The sequence below is a fragment of the Plectropomus leopardus genome, chromosome 18 (assembly GCF_008729295.1).
Source record: "Plectropomus leopardus isolate mb chromosome 18, YSFRI_Pleo_2.0, whole genome shotgun sequence".
Classification (NCBI taxonomy): Eukaryota; Metazoa; Chordata; class Actinopteri; order Perciformes; family Serranidae; genus Plectropomus; species Plectropomus leopardus.
This window is the reverse complement of record NC_056480.1, coordinates 27,728,066-27,752,285: the sequence shown is the minus strand read 5'-3', so window position 1 is coordinate 27,752,285 and position 24,220 is coordinate 27,728,066. Positions and strand designations below refer to the sequence as shown.

At 37.9% G+C, this 24,220-nt stretch overlaps 1 protein-coding gene across 1 annotated transcript in view; it reads left to right on the top strand.

The window, feature by feature from the left end:
* The window catches only part of lpcat1 (lysophosphatidylcholine acyltransferase 1), a 31,348-nt gene extending 25,718 nt beyond the window's left edge, over positions 1–5,630 (top strand). The window contains exons 11-14 of the mRNA XM_042506893.1: positions 574–727; positions 1,296–1,394; positions 1,471–1,612; positions 4,020–5,630. Of these exons, the coding sequence (XP_042362827.1) occupies positions 574–727; positions 1,296–1,394; positions 1,471–1,612; positions 4,020–4,153 (529 nt within the window). The 3' untranslated portion in view covers positions 4,154–5,630. The remainder of the gene's footprint in view (positions 1–573; positions 728–1,295; positions 1,395–1,470; positions 1,613–4,019) is intronic.
* Positions 5,631–24,220: the final 18,590 nt, after the last annotated feature.

Here is a 24,220-nt window from a genome sequence, read left to right as displayed (position 1 = left end):
CAACAGCAGAAATAAACATGTTTACAGCCTGGTACAAATAAAATGGTTTTGCTCTCACTGTTAATCTAACAAGGTGATTTTACCTACAATACTCTTGAAAAACAGTTGCCTTGAAAAAGGAAAGTAATACGTTATTTAAAAAAAAAACAAACAGGAAAATGTGTAATTCTATATTTAATATCAAGTTACAGAAAAAAACATATGCAGCACTTTCTTAAGATCATTTTCTTTTTTGTTTTTTCTACTTTTTTTTCCTTTTATTTGCTTATTTTGGGGTAATTTGTTTATAACTTATTACAGATTTCTTGCTATTTTCTTGGAGTGCAAAAGTTGAGCCAAGTTGAGACTATACCAAGCTGAAACGCTGTCGACTCAACAGACCAGTGTAAGCTCTGAATGGACAATAGAATAGGACTGCATTACCTAAACTTTTTCTTTTTAGACATGTAACTGCTTTCATCTTGAACATGTTGTGGATAGATTTATGTGATTTTAGAGAGAATGTGTTTTCATATGTCACACACATGGTTATGACTAAGTAATTCATTGTGCTGGTCCCCTGTGCACTGACAGGCTGAGAGCAGGAAGGATAGACGCAGTGCTGGAGGAGCAGGCCAGGAGAGCCAGGAAGCTGCAGGGAGAGCGGCTGGGTCTGGAAGACTTCGCCCAGTTCCTCAACCTGCCAGTCACAGACACACTCACAGAAGTCCACAGTCTCTTTGACCAGGTAAACACACACACACACACACACACACACACACACACACACACACACACACATATTCAAAGGAAGAATGAATACAGACAATTCTAATAACACCACACAATCACATTACTGCTAACTAGTGTTGGGACAGTTGATTTTGAAATGTAATAAGTTACAGATTACACGTTACCCTTTTAAAAATGTAATGTTAAATATTTTAATTTATTAAACAAATTTATGTAATGTTTTACACATCTACTTTTCCTTTTCTGTGAAAAGTAATGAATGAATGCACAGATACTGTCACTTGTGTAGATGTGGTCTGACAGTGACTGACTGATCAGCTCCCCCTTGTGGAGAATCTCAATATAAGTCAGTAAGTTTACAGTCAGTAAATTTGTGTGATTGAGACTTAAATTTTATGGACAGTAAAGCTACCTTTAAATTTCGTGTGAAAATACATTTTGAAATGTGAGAATTTTTTTTTTGTCTAGTTGACTTTTCAGATGATCCAGGTAATGGCATATTCATACCAGATCATATTTGTGTCTTTGCTACTTTTGCTCACTGAGATCATTTTGTCCCCCAGCACGGAGACAGACAGATAGACATCAGACACTATGTTATTGCTCTGTCAACCGTCCACAGGCCATCAAAGTCAATGGAGACCCTCAAAATGGCCTTCAAGGTGAGCACATTTAACATTAAATCTGGTTCAATATCGGTTTAAAGTTATTGCACTGAGTATATGTGTCACTGTGCAGATGTATGAGAACGAGGAGAGCAGAGAGGTCCTGGAGGACGACCTCGCCGCCATCTTGGAAATAATGCTGGGGGTGAAGAAGATGGACCTTTCAGGACTGTTTTTATCACTTGACGGACCTGACACAGGGAAGATCACATATGGTAAGTTTCAGTGTTTGCTTCAGAATAAAATGAATTACAATACGTTTGTTTGTATGAGACCATTATGGAAAATGTTTGACAGCATCTATCAGTGTCCCCGCCTCCTCCGTGCTGTCACCATCACATGCCATTTCTTTTGGCTCTACTGAAGAGGATAAGTATTGTCCGCCGTTGATTATCAGGGGACCTTTACATCAACCATGTGCTTCTTGTAGAAACTGTCAAAGATTTACACTCGTTCTTTCTCTTTTGTCTGCAAAGTAACTTATCCTTTTAAAAGCAGAACGTGTAGGATTTTCCTAAAGAATGATGTATAAACTCATGTAAAAATAATCCCTCTCAGTCAAAACTTATGACTTCCTAGAGGTGTGTGGTGGTCTGTATCAGTAGATACTCTACCTCTGCCTGGATTCTCTCATTTTGCTGTGTTCAGGACGTTTCTGTGGTGTGTTGCCCAAAGCCAAAAACAGTGCACAGGGTGTGAGGTAGAGCCAACTCATACTGGATTTTTTGGGTAGATGCAAATAGTGATAATAGGGAGTAACAAATTCCCGATATTGATATATTGGCTGATATTCTATCTATCTGTTTACCTACCCACCTACCTACTCATCCTAAAACTTCAAATAAAAGCCTTGTCCCAAATAAATGCCCAGTCCCTTTTACTGGCTCAGTGTGGCGGCATATTTTGACAAATAAAGGCCTGTCTCAATTAGCGGCTCGGACTGGTTGCCATGCAGTTCATATTTTTTAGAAGTTCTTCGGTTGTGTAAAACTGAGTTGTTGGTTTCCTACTGGAGATATCGTTAGTTAGCTACTTAGATCATGCATACAATTTTGTATTTATGCCAAAATTTCTGTTTATGGATGAACTACTCATAATGTTAACTCACAAAGATAAGATTTTCTACAATTCAATCATTCAGTTAATTTTACTGACGCTGTGAGCGCCAAAGAAGACAGAATTAACAGCTAAGTAAACAAGAGAGATGCAAAAAAAAGTGATTAGTAGTTGTAAAAGACTATTTTTGCAAAAGCAAAGAAAAAATGTTCAGTGTACTATATATTTTACAGATTTTTTGTAATTTTTAAGCCTTTTTTTCCCCAGGTCATTCTTGCTTTGTATATTTGTTTACTCCTTTGTTACTCTTTTTTTTTTAAGTTTTAGGCAAATTTTCAGCTATTTTTTTCTTATAACAGATTTCTTGCTTACTTCGGGGTCATTTCTTCTTTTGTTGGTCATCACCGTCTTCCCATGTTTTTGTTTTTGTTTTTTTAAGGTCAATTTGCCCAGGTTTCAGTGGGTTAAATGAATAAATTGACTGTATTTCCATCTTTGCTGACCAAAAAAATAAGGGCTATTAATTGTTATAAGGTGTCTATATTATTAATGTATCCCTCAAATATGGTTATCAAACACTGTTGACAAAGATATGTTATGGAGGCAGGATATTTTACTGTTTAACAACAGCATTTATTTCCAAACATGACATCAGTGCACTGAAACAGAACACTTATTTAAGAATTTAATTATTCAGTGTTACTTTAAGCATCTTTTTCTGGATCATGTTCTGTTTAAAAAGAAAACCTTTTCGTATTGGACAACATATACACTGATACCAACATATCTGTGAGAGCCCAATACCAGCAGATAAAATCAGCCGACCAAATATCGGTGGGGCTCAAGTGTGACTTCAGCACCTGATCATAAGGAGGAGGAGACAACTTTAAATGTCGTTATGACGAACCACAGCCAACAAATCCTGCTCATTCTGCCTTCAGTATAAACAAACCAGTTGATATCTCCATCTGTACATAACATGAATGCAGTGTACAGCTAGTCTGGAGCTATCAGTTATATTTGTACATATTATATATACATTATAAACATTTTTATATTTTTACATCATTTTATCTAACATTTCAATGATATTCATACTAATCACCAAACCTTTTCCCAATTTTCAAGCTGTTCCTATCACCTCATCGCTACTCATTTAAGTCAGCGTTGCAGTGTAGCTTCCGCAAGCTTCAAAATGTTTCACATCATTTAGGCATAATTGGTTTCATTCAACATTTAAATCAAGCATTGCAATGTAGCTGCTTAAACCTAATTTCACGTGAAAAGGATCAGGATATATATCATGCTGCCATTCTATGATAACAGATGTTATCACACCAGACTATGTAACAAATACCAAATATTTATAAACATTAAAAATAAATTTTAAAAAATTCAATTTTAGATCTGGCTTTTTAAATTAAGCTATTTTTAAGTCCTTTTTTGATCAAAAATTAAAGCTATCAGACATGATTGATAACATAAACACCTAACATTTATTGACACCGAATAATATAACACCACTTTCATGCGTTTCATGTTTCCATGTTTTGTCCCCTTTTCCAGACAAACTTCAGCGTTTCATAGAGCAGCACCCATACATAGTCCAGGATTACCTCGATTTTGAAAACCATCCGCGCAGCCTCTGCTGTCGCCCGCCTACAAGCTGGAACGGCCAGAACCACGACAAAGATGACTGAAGACTGGACTGAAATTCAAACCGCTTTATCAACCTCTCATTGACGTAACAGCATGTCCAGATGCTGCAGCTGTCCTTCCACCTCTGTGCCTTTCAGTGCAGGTAAAGAGAGCGAGGAGCAGCTGGAGAGGAGCAGGTTTTAAGAACAGTAAGCACACATGATGGAATCACTTATCTCACTTCTCCTCTGAACTTTTTTTTTTTTTTGCCTTCTTTAGTTTTTTTTTGTCTCTATTGTGATATAAGATTATTTCTTTCTGTGCTCTGCAGATATATTTATTTATTTTCTTATGTATTCATACAGATATTTAAGAAAACAGTTGATAAAAAGGAGGGGTGTTTTTCAGCCCTTTTGTTGACCTCAGGCAAATAGACACTAGCACTCTGCCCTAACCTGCTGCTCTTCTTTTACAAAGTTAATTTCAGGTTAAAGGATCAGGATGTACATCATGCTGCCATGCTGTGTTAACAGTGGGATGTTATCACACCAAATTATGTAACAAATACCGAAATGATCTGCCACTAAATCCTGAGAAAACATTCCTTTCCTAAAGCAGCTGCGTCACTGCCAGAGAGATACAAACTCTTGCCAAAGAGGGGAGATGACAGTTGAAAAAGAACCAAAAAATGACTTAATTTTGATCTGAATTAAATCGTGAAACTTCATTGTTTTTATTTTATTTGGTAAGGCGATATGATGCCTAATTTTTAAAAAATGTCCATACTGTCTAAGGAAGTCATTTTATAATTGATCCAGTTTTTCTAAGAAAAACATTTGAGAGGAATATAATTTATTATTCTTGGAGCAGCAAATCCTTCCCTAAACCCTTTGTAACCTGGAGCAACTTCACTCTCCTTGTGCTGCTTTTCGACTCCTTCCACAAGAATTTAAATCTCTGAAACCAGAAGCGACGTCACATTTCTTATGCTGCTTTAAGACTTTTAAAAGTGTTTTGACCTTTGAAACAGGAGCATATGAGTGTGATTTCTTTCAACAACATTGGAAAAAAGGCAATAAACAACTTGGTAATAAATGTTCCACAAACTTCATGACATCAGTCAATTATTTATTTATTTTTTTTAACTATGGAAAACCCATAGTTATGATTACCAGAATTACATATTTAAAATTACATTATAAAATTATTGTTATTTTTAAGCACTTTTTCCAGGTTTCATTGTTTTTTTTAATATAGCAATTTTGAAACTAATTTTCAGGTCATTTTCTTGTACTCTATTTTCTTTGAGTAGTTTCCTCTGGTTGCTCGTTGCCTTCTTCCTGTGTTTATGAGAGTAATCAGCCAATTTGCTCAGGTCTCGAAGGGTTAAAACTATGATCCCCCAACATGTTGAGGGGATTTCTTTCAAGAACAAAGGAAAAAGGTGAATGTGTAACTTGGTAACAAATGTTTCATAAATGCAATAAATCAGTAGATTTTGAAAATTTATTTTAGAAATAGCAGTGAGGGTAAAATGTCTAGGGGAAAAAGTAAAAAACGATATTTATAATAATTATTGCATATTTTAAATTATGTTACAGAATTATTATAAATTAAAGCACTTATTCCAGGTCATTTCCTTATTTGTTGGGTTTTTTACTTAAAGTTTTTCTTTTTAATTTCTTTAAAAAATAAATAAATTTCAGGGTTAGGGTTAGGGTTAGGGTAGGGTTATTTTAGGGTATTTTTAGGGTATTTTTAGGGTATTTTCTCATACTTGTTATTAATTTCTTGCTTATTTTGGGGTCATTTCTTCTTTTGTTCAGGTTGCTCAGGTTTCAAAGGGTTAAACCTCTGATAGATGTTGCTACACATGCTGCATCTTCATTCTCTCTGCTGCTGATTGAAATATTGATCTCAGAAGGTTTACTCTGGACTGACACATTTTCTACCTTACAGCTGCAATGTTCCGTTCCTGTAAAATGTCATTTCACAATAAGACTCTTAAATGCAAAAAAATCAAAGCTCCTCGCCTTTATTTTATAAATAAAATGTTTTCAGTTTTATTCTGTTGTCACCCACTGTCTGTATCCACTAGGTGGAGCTCTGCTTTCACAAATTTACCTCAAGGTGCTTCAACTTTTGGACTCCCTTAACCCTTGAAAGCTGGTGTCACATAACTTTTGTTGTGCTGTTATTCAGAAACCTTCATGTGTATTTAAACCTTTAGATCTAACCAAATTGGTTTGCTTTCTTTTGAAAACAGGAAAAAAGGCAGTGAGCAACTTGGCAGGATATGTCCTTAAAATGCTAAGAAATGGGTAGATTTGGAAAATTATTTTTAAAGAAACTAGGGGAAAATGTCCCAAAAACTATATTTTTATAATTATCATGATCTTATGTTATATAGCTAAGGATGTTTTTCAGGTCATTACCTTTTTTTCTTTTCTTTTTTTTTTTTTTTTTTTTTTGCTTTTTATCTTTTTTTTGTAGTTTTTACAATTATTTTGAATTTGCTCATTGCCTTTTACCTTTGTTTTTTTTAAGCCACTTTGCTCAGGTCTCACAGAGTGAAACAGACTTGCAGTACTTAAGTCAAGTCAGTGGTTCTCAAATTTCATGAAGCCCTGATTGTTGAAATTGTATGTTTCATTTGATCATTGATAGCTTTATTTACTTACTCAGCTGTTATTTCTGTGTTTGACCTCTTTGTGTTTCCCTTTAATCAGCCTCAGGGATGGGTGCATTTTTTCAGACTGTGCCTCGCTGCGATTTGCTTTCATAAAAGTTGATGTTTTCCGAGTCCACATGGTGGTGCTAGCTCCCTGAGCTATACACACCGCAGAGCCCATGCACCGCTGCCCACCTGATGGACAGGAAAAGCATTACCTCATCCCTTCCTTTCATTCCTTCAGGTAAAAATAGACAGATTAAGCCTGGGCTTTGATGAGAGAACCCTACAGAGGAGGTGTGGAAGCAGGGAGAGAGGGATAGAGATGGAGGAGAGAGACTAAATGGATCGTTCTGCTCCAAATCCAATTCCTAATAGCTGGAGGGAGGGTGGGTGGGAGGAGGGAGAAGAAAACAGTCAAAGAAAGAGGAGAGGCAGAGGGGGAGCGGAGATATCACGTCTAACAATTAAGACCTGCCTTCGGGGTCTAGAGAAGAAGCTTTGTTGAGAACATATAAATTGCTCATTGAGCAGCGCCTCTCTGCAGACTCTCTCAGATACTCCTGCCTCAAAGGAATGGGCCATAAAAGACAGCAGCCACAGCCCGCAGCCCACCACATAGCAGGCCTGGAATCTGTTCACAGTATTTGGGGATCCATCTCCAGCCGTCATCCTGGCCAAGCAAAATCCCCCCTACAGTAAACACAAACCTGGATCTAATCCCAGCGACTGTAGTTGAGGAAACATCACAGCACATCCACTTGAGATCCCTTGTGGTTACTGTACTTCGCAGGGTCAAAGTTGCAGCTCAGCTAACAGTGGTCTTATTTATTTTTGTTGCACAGGCCAAGTGGATGAGCCTCTTGATAGTCTATGCCTGGAAATTAGCCTGTTTGCTTCTCTCAGAGCCAGGTGATGCAGGTCTGCACTTGGCCGTTACATTAGTTTAACACAGGAAAATGTTTTAAAACAAGTTTTATCTTGTGTTTAATAAGGGATAATGTGACACTATAGGTTTTATTATATAACATCATGTCACTGCAGTTATTTAGGGGACTTGAACTCCAGGGATAAGCGGAAAGATTGTGGAGTAGCTCAGTTACTCAATAAAGGCGTTTTAAAGACATTAGTATAACGTTTCATTTTATAAAACATTTGCCAAAAACAGTAACTGTTAAAGAAAATTTTGCAGTATTACTGATATTATTGATTCAGAATAAAATAACTATTGATCCAAAAAGGAAAATTTGTTTGCAGCAAGTATATTTGTAGGATTTAAGAATGTTTTTCTTAGAATTTGGGACATATCTAGGATATATAGATATTTCCAGGAATTTAGGACATTTCTAGGATTTCAGTATGTTTCTGAGATTTTATGACACTTCTAGGACTTAAGGACATTTCTAGGATTTTAGAATGTTTCTATAATTTGAGAACATTCATAGGACTTTTGGATAACTGAAGGAATTTAGAACACTTTTTGGATTTTTAGGACATCAGGGGCTTAGCTAGGACCTCTGTCGGGGGTTGCGGGGGATCCTCCACTGGCACTCTTATAAACAAGCTCATTTTTGATGCTATTTTATGCACTCAGGCACCTTATGTATAGTAAAAGTACAAAAACAGTTCCAAGTGTGAATCACTTTATTTTTATTGTGAGTCACATAAATCACCTCTACGGTGCTTTTCTTTCCTGATGAGAGCACTGCTTTTCAGTCTGACATGGCCTTTCAATCCCTCTTTAATTTGGGGGGCCTGTCATTCCACTGTAAATCATAAAAAGAATATATGTGGATAAATCTTTCCTGATCGTGTAATACCTTGTGACATGTTTTTTTCCTAATGAGTGAATTATGCTGTGCTGCCATAGTGAAAGGTGAATTTCCCGGGTGATTATTTAACGTTCTATATTTGTCAGTGAACGCAGTGGGCTGATGAGCGTGATGATAGCACAACATGAAGCTGAGTGGCAGGAGACATGTTTGCTCATATGTGTCATCAATCACTTCACCCAAAATACATTTCACACTCACAGTGAATAGTTAGGCAGAATCAGGTCACGACTAAAGCCACTGAAACGCTGTTTAATTGAATAATACAGGTAAAGAGTACGCCTACACCCACAAACCTGTCCGCTGAACTCAACTTCTCAGTTAATTCATTAAATAACCGTACCATTCATTGCTTTTATTGCCAACTATTTTAATTGTTTTCCCATTACTTTTGCCGACTACTTTTAGCTGTTTATTCATTACTTTCAGCTTTTACATTGTTTAATCCTTACATAAAGCTAACTATTTCAACTATTCATCACTTTTATCTATTTCAATTGTTTATTCATTATTTTTACTAAAGGTTTCAATTATTTATTCATTAAGCCTCTTTAGGTTAATGATCTCAACTAATTTCTTTTAACTATTTCAGCTGTTTCTTTATTACTATTAGCTAATGTTAACTTCCAGTTGTTGTTTTTTCATTACTTTAAGCAAAATATTTTAACTATTTCTCTATAGCTACTGTATCTATTTTGTACATTTATCCACTACTTTTTGCTGCCTATTCAGACTTCTCTGCTCACTTATTAACTAGCTGTCATGCGCATGTAATGCGCTTACTTAAAATAAAGGATTCTGTATTTTTATCATTATTGTTAAACAAACGGCCTAGGCAGGTTTCATTTCAGAAATGTCGATAAAACACAATCGTGAGATGACTGTGTTTCCACTGAGTGATCATCTGTGACTTCTTCTCTGGTGATAACATTCCAAGAAGCATGAAGATGGATGTTCAAAACATTAGCAGCTTTATTTCTATTGTAGCCACCACACGAGCCGACATTATTTCCAATCAATGGAAGCTTCGGTGTGTTACGCCAGCACATGGGAGCTGCCATGTATGAGGGATTTCTGGGAGGTGATAGTCCATGATTTGGAATTGTGGATTTAAACTTTTGAAGAGTTATGTGATGCAATATCACCTCTTGTAGCTCCTGCTGCATCATGAGGGAGCCAGTTCCTACTGACAAACACATAACCATAGCATCATGTGACCTTGAAAAGACAAAAAAGTGTTTCCATTGCAGTTTTGCCAAATGTGGCTTTTTCAAATCGCCTGATATACCATCTAATGCGGCGTGATAAATTTTTTGCAATAAATGGGAGTTTTTTCGAAATTGACATGCTTCCATTTGGGGAATCTGAGAGTTAACGGAAACCCATGTACTTTAAGACACTGTTTTTCCAGTGTCCTCATTGTGGAATGTCTTCTAATTACGGTGGTCGATGTAAAAACAGGAAGGGTCCTGTGTGGAGCCAGAGTTTAGTTTGTCCATTGTGGGTTACTGTAGAAACACGTTGGTGCAACATGATAATCTCTGTAGACCAAGACCTGCTTCCTATGTAGATATAAACAGCTCATCCTTAGGTAACAAAATCACTATGACTCTAATTTCCAGTTGATTAAATACTTAAGAATCTAGACCTCTAAGATGAGATTAATCTAAAAAGTGTTACTTTAGTTCCAGCTCTCCCCCTCATTCAATGCACAACAACAAACCACCTCTCACCCAGAAGTGATGCAGCCTACTGACTCTACTCAACAAAGTAGGCTGCCTCTCCTCCTCATCTCTCCATCTCTACTTTTATCAATGATATTATCAACGTTTGGTAAAAATAGTCCACACTGTGGCTTTCAGTGATTGGCTGTTGGCTCAGCTCGCTCTCCTCTAGTTGGGTGTAAGGAGCAGCACGACATCTGTGGGCCGCCTGTGGAGGTTTCACACTCTGACTGTATTTCTGTTTAAGCCTCACACAGGAGACTACACTCCTCTTTTTCCTCACGAGGGTTTCGTGCTCTGCCCACTCCAAAAACAGAGTGCTGTAGGTGTTGAAGGAGGGATGCATGCTTGTATCAGATTCTATTGAGTCACTTTCCATGTTGTCATGGTCGTGGTAACATCCCTCCCACATGTTAGATCCAAATATGTTTTGGACAATAAGAAAAATAATTTCTTTGAAAAAGGTTAAAAAGCATGGTGCTTTTTAGAGGACTTCATGTTTCTTTTTTACTTACATTTACATCACAGCTACTACTATGATTTTGATTTGAAAGAACATACAAAGTATTAACCAGGCAGCAACCATTCATTCCAAATCTTGTATCCCTGTAGCATTCAGACTTTCAAAATTCCCTGTGGGCGTTATGTGGTTTATATTGTATTATTATATTGTGCATTATATCAGCTACTGACACTATATTTTTCTCCAGGTTCCTTGGCTCCTGGTACAAGCCCCGCTCATTCCTATGAAACCTGCTCAGTAGCACATTAAGCCAAAAACACTATTTCTGTTGTATGAAAGTACCTGGATCTTCCAGTTTATGGTGCCAATAAGGCAGCCGAGTGGATTTTGATGCCTAAAAAAATTCATCCACTATTTTACAAACGTCTATTTTCCAATGTAAGTCATTGAGAAAAAGTCTTGTCGGGCCCTATAGCATCACATAATGGATCCGGATGGTGTAATTCCACTTTTGGCGACTATATAAAATTTGCTTCAGTGGCGCATTTCCCGGGGGGCTTGCATGGCCCTGACACAACAAGTTGTCGGTCAGCCGTTGTTCAATATTGGTCACACCAGTAGCCCTTATCGGCTTTTTTTCCACTCATTTTCTACTAAAATACCCTGATTGGCATTTCAGCTTGGCGCACGAGAAGAGAAATGGAAATGACAAGAGTAACAAAGAGCTAAACTCAAGAGGAAGTAACATCTAAACAAACTTGGATTATAAGGTCATTTTGTCTTCCTTTTGCCACTGAGCTCTTTAGCAGAAATGTTTCCTGGTGGTTTATATTGTTGTTCACTGGTGCATGGTAAATATGCTTTGCTTTTTCAACATTAGATTGTTTTATTAATGTGCTAACTGGCTAACCAGCGACATGGCGGTCTTCCAGTTTCCCTTTTTGAATGATGATTACGAACCACCTGCTGGTATGTAGGGGTATTTCTTTTCATGCATACATCGGGTGTCGGCTGTTGGTTGTGGGCTTTGCGGCGTGTTCATGTGCAACTTTTTGGCCGAGACACAGTGACATGAGGCAGCAGGGCATGCTGCTTTTGTCACTGCTTGTTCTTTGATGTCAGTTTGGTGTTTGTGGGCTTTTTAGAGTCAGATGCACCCCTCACTTCTTCACAGCTCCAACCTTTCATCCCCTTCTGGCTCCGAAAAAACAAACATGGCGACAGCCGAAATGTTAAACTCAAGGCCTCAAAACGGCAGTCCACAAACCACTAGGTTGCTATGTCCATTATTTCTACAGTCTGTGATATTAACATGCTCAATAAGTGGCTTGGAACTGTAAAAAAGACAGATGTTGACAAGCAGCCGTAACCCTTTCACCTCCCATCCAAAAGGTATTCAAGTAAAAAGCTGTAAAAAATGGTTCCATGTATGTGCCTACTCTCTGAGTGCTGCCTATTGATGGACAATGGGTTAAACCCATAGAATATTGCCATACAAGTATAATTCATCCTTTATGTTTTCCCTCTCTGTTGCATATATGCGGCATTGAAACATACACTTGATCAAGGAACCCTGTCCATAAAGGACACTCTGCGCTTTGTGGAGTCCATTAGCTACTGAGACAAGCAGGGAGGCAACACTGGTACTCAGAGATGGAGAGATGTAAAAGAGAGTGAGATTGTGGCTGAAAGGTTCAAGGCGAGTGCCAAGAAAATAAATCAGAACTTGGCTGATGTGATTGTCAGTGTGAAAACAGGATGTAGAGCCTATCAGGTAGAACAGTCTGTCAGCAGAGAGCAGGCTGCTCTTCCTGGAAAGGAGAGACACTTGGACAAGGACAATTACAGTGATGACAAATGTTGTAAATGGAGATGGGACACTACAGGCCTGGATACAAACACTGTGAATGAGGCTGCTTCAGGAGCGCTGTTTTTTCATGTTTCCGTCCACTTACTACAGATCATTAATCATATGCATTACTGCTGACTATTTTTAAACCAGGTTCTAGTGTTTTGAATTTTTTGAATAAGCATGTCCTACCTTCAGAGTTGTTTTTGGCTCTCATTCATTTTTATACAGTCTTATATACAAGTGACGTATTTTTGTTTTCTTCTGATCAATCAAAATCAGGTTTAAAGTCTATTACTTTAGAGTCTATTAATTGGCTTTCACACTGTATGGAATTAATGAAAACCATTCCCTGTGATGGTGCAGGTAGCACATTTTCTTTTCCTTACCTCCTGTGATCACACTGGACACAGAAGCGCCCCCATATGTTGATTGTCACACAGCCGCCTGTCAGCAGTTGACTGGCCCTTCACACCAGGAGTGCATTACACTGGTCAGCAGTGATTCTCCTTTCTAATGACACGGAGGGCTCTGTCCCTGCTTGCTTGTGTGTCTCTGGCTGTGTGTCTGAGTCATAGACTGTATATAAAGATAAACAACATGACAGTTCCCCCAAAGTGTAGCTTTTAAGTCTTGATCGCCCCCTGATGTCTGACTGCAGTGTAAGTCATAAAGCCCACCCCTCCATGATAGTGAATGGGACATAGGCAAGACTAAAAGTTTTGGTTTTAATGAGGCATTCAATTCTCTGGCATGACTGACAGCTGTGACAGCCAATCCAGGGACTTGCAGAAAAAATAGACCACATGCCGAAACTGTTGCTTGAGATAATGATCCTGCTGCAGAGTTCGGGGTCGCAGCATATCCAACGGTCTGTCCAAGGGGTGGAAGTATGGAAAGAGCAAATAGTGCAACTGCACTGGGGCCCATACTTTGTAGGGGCCAATGGCACAAGTGGGCTCCAGCAAATGGAGAGAGGGCACCTGGTAAAATTGTTTGTAATGTAGAAAAAAAAGCCTCACTTCATTAAATAGTCTGATTCCATTTGATATATAGATCCTCAAATATGCAAACCTTATCATGGTAAGAAAAAAAATGTCAATATCAACTTAACTATAACAAAATGCTAGGCTTATTCTACATACATAATCAAAAAACTATTAAAATGATTCAATCAAATTTTTTATTTTTATTTATTTTAATTTATTCGTGAGTGTATTTCATTTAGTAATAAAGTGTATGTTGCCCAAGTTTAAGTCTGTATTTGATCACGTGACAAAACAATAAGACTGGTAAGGTGAAGCTAAGCTTAACCAGCAGTCAAGCCATTTAATCACAAAAGCGGTTGCAAGAAAAGACAGGAGAGAAAAGACGAGGAGGGGATGGCTGCAGAGCTCTTTAGATGAGATGATCTTTACTGCCAACAGTGGCAAGCTGACAGAGAAGCCCCTCATGCTGCCCTCTGTGTCAACAAACATCCAGCAGGTGAGCTAACGTCACACAGTCTGTGTGGGACATCTGAAAATTGTTCGACCAAATTTGTGCTTTTTTAATGTAATCAGCTGGACAGTTTTTGTTATTTACAGAGTCTTGTATTGATTGTGATAATGTAAAATAATGTACGTGACAACCACGTCATTTTATCTTTCATATGTAATGTGGAGGAGAATGATTAATGTAAGCGGCCCTGAAGTGGAACTTTTATTGAAAAAGAGGTGCCCCCGGGTTGTCTATTGGGGGAAACTTTCACTCGCACATGTGATTGGGATCTGGATGCCGAGTTGAGAACACCTGTCCTCGTGGCTGCTGCTTTCTGTCTGCTTTATACAGGTCAGTAGTCGGTGTAAATTACTAATTTCAACTTCATGAGGTGTAACTTCACTTTGGCCAGTGTTATTAGTGTTATTTGGTATTGTTGTGAGCATTTTTTGTCGAGCTTTAGAAACTTCAAAGTACGGCCATCTTGTGAGGCGGCAGGTTCAGGTCGCAGGGCGCACAGGCACAGCGCTGCTGGTAGTGGGTTTATTTTAACCCTGCATTGTCCTGCAGGCAGGCCGCGACAGTTTTGATTTAATTACGTTGCATATTGTTTTATGTCGGCTCCAACACACAGAAGATAGTGTTTAAAGGAAAGTATTTTATAAATATTTCCCCCACAGTGTAAAACAGGTTATTGTTAAAGAGGTATTATGTTTATGGAGAATGCTGTGATGTTTACATTTTAGCACATGCGCAGTAAGACCGCCGCCTTCTCTGTGTTTTACTTCCCGTGAAGTAACAAATGGATTCAAAGACATATGTATAACGTTTTAAAAGTTTTAAAAGTTAATATAGGCTCTATATATTTTAAATAACAAACATTGCAAGTAATAAATGTATGTTAAATCGAGAAGTTAGTTGCAGTGGATCTAAAAGTTTATAATTAGATTTTGTAAGTTAGTACATGTAAAGTCACTTAAATCTTCACCAGTTAAAATTTTTGAAATGCTTCCATCAAATCAAATTATAAATGTTTTTTCTTATAAATAATGTGAGTAGACTATGCCTCACTGGAAAACCCTGAATATATTTAAAGACAGAACTTTAAACCAACAAAATAGTTTATTTTAATGCCAACATGATTCAAACAAGTGATGGGATGTACGAGTCCATTTACACAAGTACAGTATTCAGTCTCCAAATAAAATAGCATCTAGTTTTGTGTCAAACCACTCAGTGACCTCGTCTCGCTCAGTATAGCACGGCCTCCTGCTCTCCTGTCCTTTGCCAGCAGCACAGTTAATACATCCATGATGATAACGTCTTTGCATTCTTCATCATGAATGATGCTAACTTGCAAACGACAGCTACATTTGCCTCATTTTCGCCGAACAACGATTCCAGCCATGACAAAAAAACAAACCACTCCACAAAATTCCAAAAACTCACTCAAAATACTCTCACAATTTCCCCACACTTCCACCGCACTCTCTAACTTCAGCTGCTTAGAACATGTGATTTCCTGTCAGCCGTGACTCTTGCACATACTCCTGTGGAGATGCCTACTGCGCATGTGCTTGCAGATCTCCACTGTGACTGCAGCCAGGTGCCTCTCCACTTTAAAAGTACAGTATTTGTTGATGTTTAGTTACGACCGCATGGGTTTCACATTGAAAGTATTTTGCATTTTTCTGAGTCATAGTTACTTGCAAAGTGTGAAAATCCAGAATAATTGCAGGGTAGATGATGCATGTGTTTAGTACAGTGGAGCATGGCTGTAATTTGCACTATACTTTTAAGGGCTGAAACGATTACTCAAGTAAATTGAACAATTTGATTTTTTTTAAAAATCGAGGATCGAGAATTTTGCCTTACGGCTTCATTTAATTGTTTTAATCCAGGGGTACCATATAGAGCACTGATGGTTATTTCTGTTCTATTTCAGCTCCAGCATCTGAACCGAAAGCACCCAGTCTATGGAGGCAGTCAGAGTGAACCCACACGACAAGGTAATGCTAACGCAAACAATAGCATTTAGCGTAAATCAATATGAGTGCTACAGTGTTTCCCTACAGTGTTACAGACGTGGCAGTGCGCCAGGCCAACGAGACCCTCTGCTAGGCCTAAACGTTAGCGAGGCTTGTGCAGGACGACAAAGTACTCTGTAATTTTTCCCCTTAGGAGATTCCTGTTTTCCCTGCCCTCTCTCAGTGTCCTCTCAGCGTCACATTTCTCCCATTTTTCTCCCTCAACCATGTGCATAATCTCTAAGGGGGACCGGGGGTCACATCTGCCCCAATATACGAAAGAGAGACAAACATCCAACAGCAGCTGGTTAGAGAGTTGGTACTGAAAATGCACAGAAATAGTTTGGCTATTGTTTTTTTTTCAGGAACGTGCCTGAATACAGACTATGGGCCAGGTGAGTGTGCGCATTTGGATACTGCAAGTTCCTGTGAATCTACATTCCTGTCTGAACCAAAGTAACTGAGCCCAAGAGATTAATTTTACTATTTTCAAACACTGACAAAAAGTGTACCTAATAAAAACAAACATCACACCTGGCTGATCACACAGCTGATTGATAGATCCATCCATTCCTCCAATTGGAGGAAATTTGTTTTCAAGTCAGTACTTGTTTTTCTGGGGGATTATACACACATATATATACTGTGTGTGTGTGTGTGTGTGTGTGTGTGTGTGTGTGTGTATATACATATATTAACATAAAAAAATTTAAATAGGCCACAAAACATTCAATGAACACAGGAGAGGTTTACATAATAATGCCTGAAACTTTAAATTTTTTTTTGATTGTTTTATTTTTGCACTTCAAAATATAAGAGACGTTAAATGCACTCAGTGAGTTTAGTGTAGAGGCTTAGTTTACTTTCTTAGCACACACTGCACAGAGACTTTTGCAATGTTCCCAATAAAAATATAGATTGCTACAAGGGTGATGATGAGTATTATGATGTTTATTAAAGTAGAAATACTGAAAATACACGAGCAGTTAGGGCTGGACGGTATGGCCTTGAAATAATATCACAATATTTTTGGGCCATATCACACGTTACATGGTATATATCACAATATTTTAAATTTCCCCAAAAGCTTCATAAATGCTGGACTGGGCAACAAAGTCAAATGTAACGATATGACGAAATTTGTAGATATTGATACTGTGACAATATTTTAGGGAGGACTATTTGCATTTGGACAAAATATTAACAGAATGAGATTTTTGATTATCATCAGTAATGTGGATTTAATGACTTAAGTGGGTGAACGCAAGTATTAGAACAAGTAGAACAGCCTGATAAGCTCCGAAAATGACATCAAATCAGATAAAGACTGCACTTGTTTGATATCATGACATGACGATAGCCAAAATCTCAGATGGTATGTGGTCTCATATCACGGTAACGTTGTGTATCGTTTATATTGCCCAGCTAGATAAATAGTTTATAGTTTTATGCACTAAAAATATGGACCGAAGCAAAGACTGAAACTCAGAAAATGTTGTGCATTGAGTGTTTTTTTTTTTCATTGTTAAATAGAGTAGTAGCTAGTGGATTCAAACATCTGCCAGCCACTCAGTGGGCTACCTTTGTTTTATTAACTGGTGAGTGAAGCAAATCTAGCAGACACTTGCATATTTTACCAGCAGTTTGGCTGGTGGCTGCTTCTAATTTCCAACCCTGATGACAAACTTAGCACTTTGTGTCTTCATTACTGCTACAATCTTTTAACTAAATTTCTTAATTGTTATTGTGTCTCTGATTCTGAGACCCGCAACACTAACATTAAATATCTGTTTAATTTTCGGTTGCAGGTCTAACCAGTCAGAGACAGAAGCATTCATATAGGTGAGTACAAGTGTCTTTTTTTAATGGGATTTGGGGTATCTGTTGGGCTGCCATGCCCCCGTATCAAAGCTTATTATTTGGGAGTCAGGTTGCTGCTGAGAACCTGTTTCATTGTGTGTGTGGACTTGTGGGTAAACTGTGTGCGTCCACTGTAGCTGCAGTTTTTGGGACATGGCGTCGTTTGTTGATAAGTATTTTAGCTCTCTTCTCTCTTATTTACTATCATCTCTTGCCTTTAAGTGGAGGAGTGCAGTTGTAAGGTTGTTGGACTGAAAAAGTCTGTGGTCATCTCAGCAGGCAGTGAAATGGACAGCTGCTCTGCTCTCAGCTGCTTGTTGTCACGTTTGTGGGTGTTGTGATTGTCACAGCACTGGACTCTAAAAACATGTTGTTTCGCCCCGGATGGGCGTGGTTTAGGAGGATGGAGTAGTGCACGCATCTGCAAGTTCCATGTCCATCTCAGCCCTTCTTAGCTGGTGTTCAGAGTGCACGCTCATGTCTGTAGCTATGAGTCATCTTGTCACCTGTCGGTTTAACTAAAAACCATAATCTAAGAAATTGTTTATTAACCCACTATAGCTCTCTGACCCTAGCTCATTGACTCAAGATGTAAATTTTTAAATCAGATCACAAATATATATATTAATTTATACATACCATAAAACCTTAATTATTAGCATGGGGTATTATTTGCTTAAATCATTGAACTCAACAGGCTTATATTTGGGATCGGCGTCCACATGGGATGGGCCTTTATTTCCTTTCACACAAGACTGTTTGTTGAAATACAATCAAATTATTTATTTAACCTTTTGAAACCTGGGCAGTTTTTAAAAAAAATTATTTAGGATAATTTTACTGAATTCTTTTACTTTCTTTTGTTTTGTAAAAAATATATAAGTATGATAATTATGTATATAGTTCCGTGGACATTTTTTCTTTAACTTTTTAAAAAATAGGCTTCTACATCTACTACATCTTTTTTTTGGCATATCTCTTGTTAAAAGGCATCAGGTGTTAAACTGGAAATAGGCTTTTAACAAAGCAAACATTATTCAAACTGTAGTAAATCTTATACAAGTAAAGTAAAAATACAAGCGGAGACACCTGAATAGGTATTTAGACTAAACTCAGGAATAAGGAGAGTGTAAAATGAGGGGCAGTGCTGCATGCATTTGAATGTACTTTATGTCTGTACTTGTCTGTGTGACTGTCTCTGCACTATGAATGTATTTCTGTGTGGCAGCCTTTATATCCAAGGCAAATTTCCCTGGGGACAAATAAAGTAATCTTGAATCTTAAATAGTGCATTTGTTGGGGACTATTTTCAGCTGCGAACTCATGTTTGGTGCTCTAGCAAGTCTTCACAACAGCAGGGCAGTGTCTGTGGGATTTTCTCAAAATAAACTAGGACTTATTGTCATGTAAATGAAGGGACAGTAAGAATAAAGCTCAATGGTGTGTTTTTTTCTGTTTGTTTTTATACACCAATAGATTTCTAGCACAGAGAAATAAGATGAATCGGGCTTTGGCAACATGTGAAATACCTTTTTTTGTTGAATGAATCAATTTGTTGTTGGTTTTGGTCTTAAATGGGTTAACCAGACTTATCCTTAGAATTAAATTGACCAAATGGATACATCAGACTCCCTCCATCGCAATAAAAGACCATCTTTTTGGTCCATTTAACACAACCTATGGACGGCTTTACTAGCTGTTAGAAGGTGTGTTGTTCCATTTGACATTACTGGAAGCAATATCAAGGTAAGTGACTTACATGATATGGCTGAATAAGAGACGAAAAGCTTTTCTTTTTTCATATTTCTTGTTGTTATTGGTAGCTGTTAGCATCATGCTGTCTTATATATTGTGGTTCTTTATCAGTTTTTTATTGACTTGACATCACTGTGAATGTCCTGTATCTCCCTGGCGTTGATATTATAACAGGTATGAAGGTTTTGTAAAGCTGATTAGAAATCGGATGCAGGTCTAATTTATCATATCCAGTTAGCGGCATCCTATTCCCATGCCGCCGTCAAATGGACAGGTCGTCATTTCGCCTGCAGCGTGCTGTCAGTGGGACTGAGGCCTGTGTGTGGTGGAATATGTTAGTGTGTGAGCGTCCATCCTGCCTTCAGCATCAGTCCTTTTCACTGCAGCCATAATTACCACTGTCTGAGGGTAACCAACAGTGGCGGATCTCATTATGCCATGATATGGGTCGCGTCTGCATATACAGGCACACATACACTGCCTATTTACATATGAATGCATCCAGTTTTGCACACACACCCACAAAGCAGGCGCACATCTCTCAACCCACGCACACACACACACACAGCATTTACATATAAAAGCGTTAATATGCGACACACACGTTACATAGTACACACACACAGCAGCCTATTCATACATGCACCTCACACATATGGACTACTCATAAATTTAGACACTTCCGTCAGAAGGCCCTCGCCAGCCGACAGGGATATGAACCCAATATAGCATCCCAGAGATAAGCCAGTGACTCTGGAAGCAGAACTAATATTATTTGCACGGTGTCGAACGTTTATCTGGCGCCGCCTGCAAAGTGATGGTTCGGTGTCACTTTTGTTTAATAATGATGTGCCAATAGTAATATGCCTGCTGGCTGGAAACCTATTACAGTTCAAAAGATTATCCAAATACAATCTAATTTGGAATATTGCATTTTGACAGCCTGTGACTGGAGGAGGTGGGATGGTAATGCGATACTTTCTTTCCTTTTTAAAAATTCCAATTAACATTTTTAATGCTCAACAAACCAATGGTGACTGCAAATATGCTGAGGTGTTTGACTGTGCCAAATCTCCTGATGGGTTTCAGACAAAACGAGAGGGGAAAATAACTTTTGCACAATGCAAACTTTTGATTAGGCGAGTGCCGTGTTTGGGCTCTCCTGTCAGTTGACTTTAAATTGACATTGTGGAAAGAGTGATAATCTTTAAATATGGAGGAAACACTGTCGTACTGTTATTACCCATAAACACAAAAATATTTCTTTTACATTCATCATTCTTATCAGGGATGACAGGACTGCCTTCTGTTGTTACACTAAGTGGAGCAATCTTATATGCTGCCTTTAATATGGCATTGAATTACATTCACAGCCTGTAAATTAGTACTGCGCATCAAGATACACTTAAGGCCTCAATAAAAGGGAGGAAATTAGTTTAGAGTAACACAACTTGACCCATTTATTACACAACATACTTCTCTTAAGACAGTTAGAGTATTCAGAATGGTTTGCAGCTTGAGGTTTTTGCTCTGTTTCCAACGCTTTTGTCTACTTTTGAGAAAAGCTAGTGTTAGCATGTGAAAGATGTCTCATAACAGTGTTGATATTATACTGCGTCGTGTAGTGACATGCTAATAGCATGGAAACATGTAATTCTGGATGCCATGTTATTGATATGTTCTGATTTCAGATCATATTCCTGTCTGGTTTGGTTTAAAAGCGGTTATTTGTTATTTTCTATAGTAGAATGTGCTGCTATACTCCATTAAAAAAAAATAGCCAATAGACTAAAATTCTCTCACATTTCAGATTATATTTCTTTTTGAACATGTTCATTAGTGAAGATTTTAGTTTAGAAGCTTTACTTGATTTTTCATGGTAGAAATATGTGCTGCTGTGTGCTGTTATAGCAATTTTCCCAGTTGCAAGTACTGCTACATGTAGCTACATGCTAACATTAGGGAGACATACAGTCTTGGTAGCTGATGTTGATAATTGTTAATTTCTCCCCGATTCCAATTAATTTTCCTGCTGTAACATGTCTGATTGTGAAGATTTCGGTTTAGAAGCTTTTATAGGTGATTGTTTATGGTAGAAAGTGCCACGATGCTCTGTTATAGTCACTTCTCTGGCTGCAAGTAGGCCTACACAGCTACATGTAACTACATGCTAACGTCAGGGAAACATGTAATCTTGGTCGCCAATAGTGTACATTTCTCTCTTATTTCAGATAATATTGCTGTAAAGACAAGTGCATTACTGAAGATTTTGCTGTAAGCTTCATTTGGGGATTTTTCACAGTAGAAATATATGCTACACTCACAACATACTGACAGCATGGAAACATGTAATGTTTGTTTGTTTTTTTTTTTGTTGTGATTTTTCTTGGGAGAATGCAATGCTATACTCCGTTACAGTCATGTTTCCTCTGCAAGGGAGTCTTCACCGCTACATGTAGCTAAATGCTAGTGTCAGGGAAACATGTAATCTTGGATGCCAGTAGTGTACATTTCTACTTTATTTTAGACCATGTAATTGTTGGAACATGTCTGCTAGTGAAAATTTTGGTTTGGAAGCTTCATTTGGTGATTTTTCACAGTAAAAATATGTGCTGCTATAGTCGGTTATAGTAATTTTCCAGGTTGCAAGAACACTGCTACATGTAGTGACATGCTAACAGCATGGAAACATGTAATCTAGGGTGTCAGTGGTAATTACATGTCCCGATTTCAAATAGGGCTAGGCGATAAAACGATCTCAATATGGGATCCCAATAAAAAGTGCGTCAATGACGATGATAAATTATGGTCATTTTTACTCTATGGATAGACCTAGATAGATTCAAACAGCTTGCCGGCAGTGTTGTGTCATACAGCAGAAGTTAGACATCTGTCAGTCAGCAGCAGGGGGGATACGTGTCACAATACATGCCTATTTTTCACTGCAGGTTCAATGTATAATAGGCTTGGCGGGCTGCCATGCCTGATCTGACCCCTCGCCAGGCTAAGCATTGTTTCTTTTTTCTTTTTTTTAAAAAACAAGAAACATTTAGCGAATTATTTAGAACATCAGGAAACATGCGCCGCTATACTCTGTTACATTCATTTTTCTTCAGCGACCTACATAGCTATATGTAGCTACATGCCACGACAGGGAAACAAGAGTGTGATTTCTCTCTTATTTTGATCATCATCCTGCTGGAACATGTCCATGAGTAAAGATTTTGGTTTAGAAGCTTTAATTGGTGATCTTTCACAGGAGAAATATGTGCTGCTATACTTTGTTACAGGCATTTTCCAGATTGCAAGCACGCTGCTGCATGTAGCTACACGCTAATGTCATGAAAAAATACGATCTCAGTCGCAGTGGTTGTTAATTTCTCCCCAATTCTAATTCATTTTCCTCCTGGAACATGTCTGGTTGTGAAGATTTTAGTTTAGAGGCTTTTATTGATTATTTTTCAAGGTAGAATGTCTCGCTATGGTCTTTTACAGTCATTTTTCCAGCTGCAAGTATACCTACACTGCTACATGTAGCTTAATTCAAACATCACAAAACATGAAATACTATATGCCAGTGATGTTAATTTTTCCCCAATTTTGGATGCAATTCCTGTTGGAAGATATCCAGTTCTGAAGATTTTGGTCAAGATGCTTTTATTGGTGATTTTTCACTGTAGAAAGTGCCACTGAACTCTGTGAAAGTTAGTACTGGAGTTGCAAGTACACTGCTACATAGTGGTAGCTATATACCAGTTGTAGAAGATTTGTAATATGATGATGTTATTAATTTTTCTCCGATTTTGGATCCAGCTCCTGTTGGAACATGTCATCCTTCTTAACAAGATGACTGAGCTGCTATCAGTTGTCACACTGAGTGAAGCAATCTTACATAAAACCTTTAATAGCACATAGATTTACATTCAAAGCCTGTAAATTAGTGTTGCACATCAAGATTCATTTTTTAGGGTATTAATAAAAAGGAGGAAATTGGATAACACAACTCTACTCATTTATTACACAACATATTTCTCTCAAGACACAATAATCATCCAAAATGCTCCAGCAATATGACTTTATTAACATCTGTCTTTGCATACCTGCAGCCTTGAATTTAGCTACCTTATTATTACCTTCCTCTCATAAATACTTAACCAAGATAGATCAACACAGTACAGGAAATTGTTGTAAAAAAGGGACCGCCTTTTGCTGGTCATTAAAATTAAGTTATTAAAATTAAAGTCCACCTCAGATCATCTGACGTTGTTATATATCATCAATATCTAATGTTTAATGTATTACTGGAGTTATTTTGTGATGAAGTGTTTTAATCTACTTTTTTTTGGTTCATCCCCTCCACTCAGTTAGTGATTTCCTGCTTTTCAGTGGACAACTTTTGACAACCACCACAGAAGAAGTGAGTTGTTGCTTCAATCACACTGGGTGTATGGGCATAATATTATAACAGC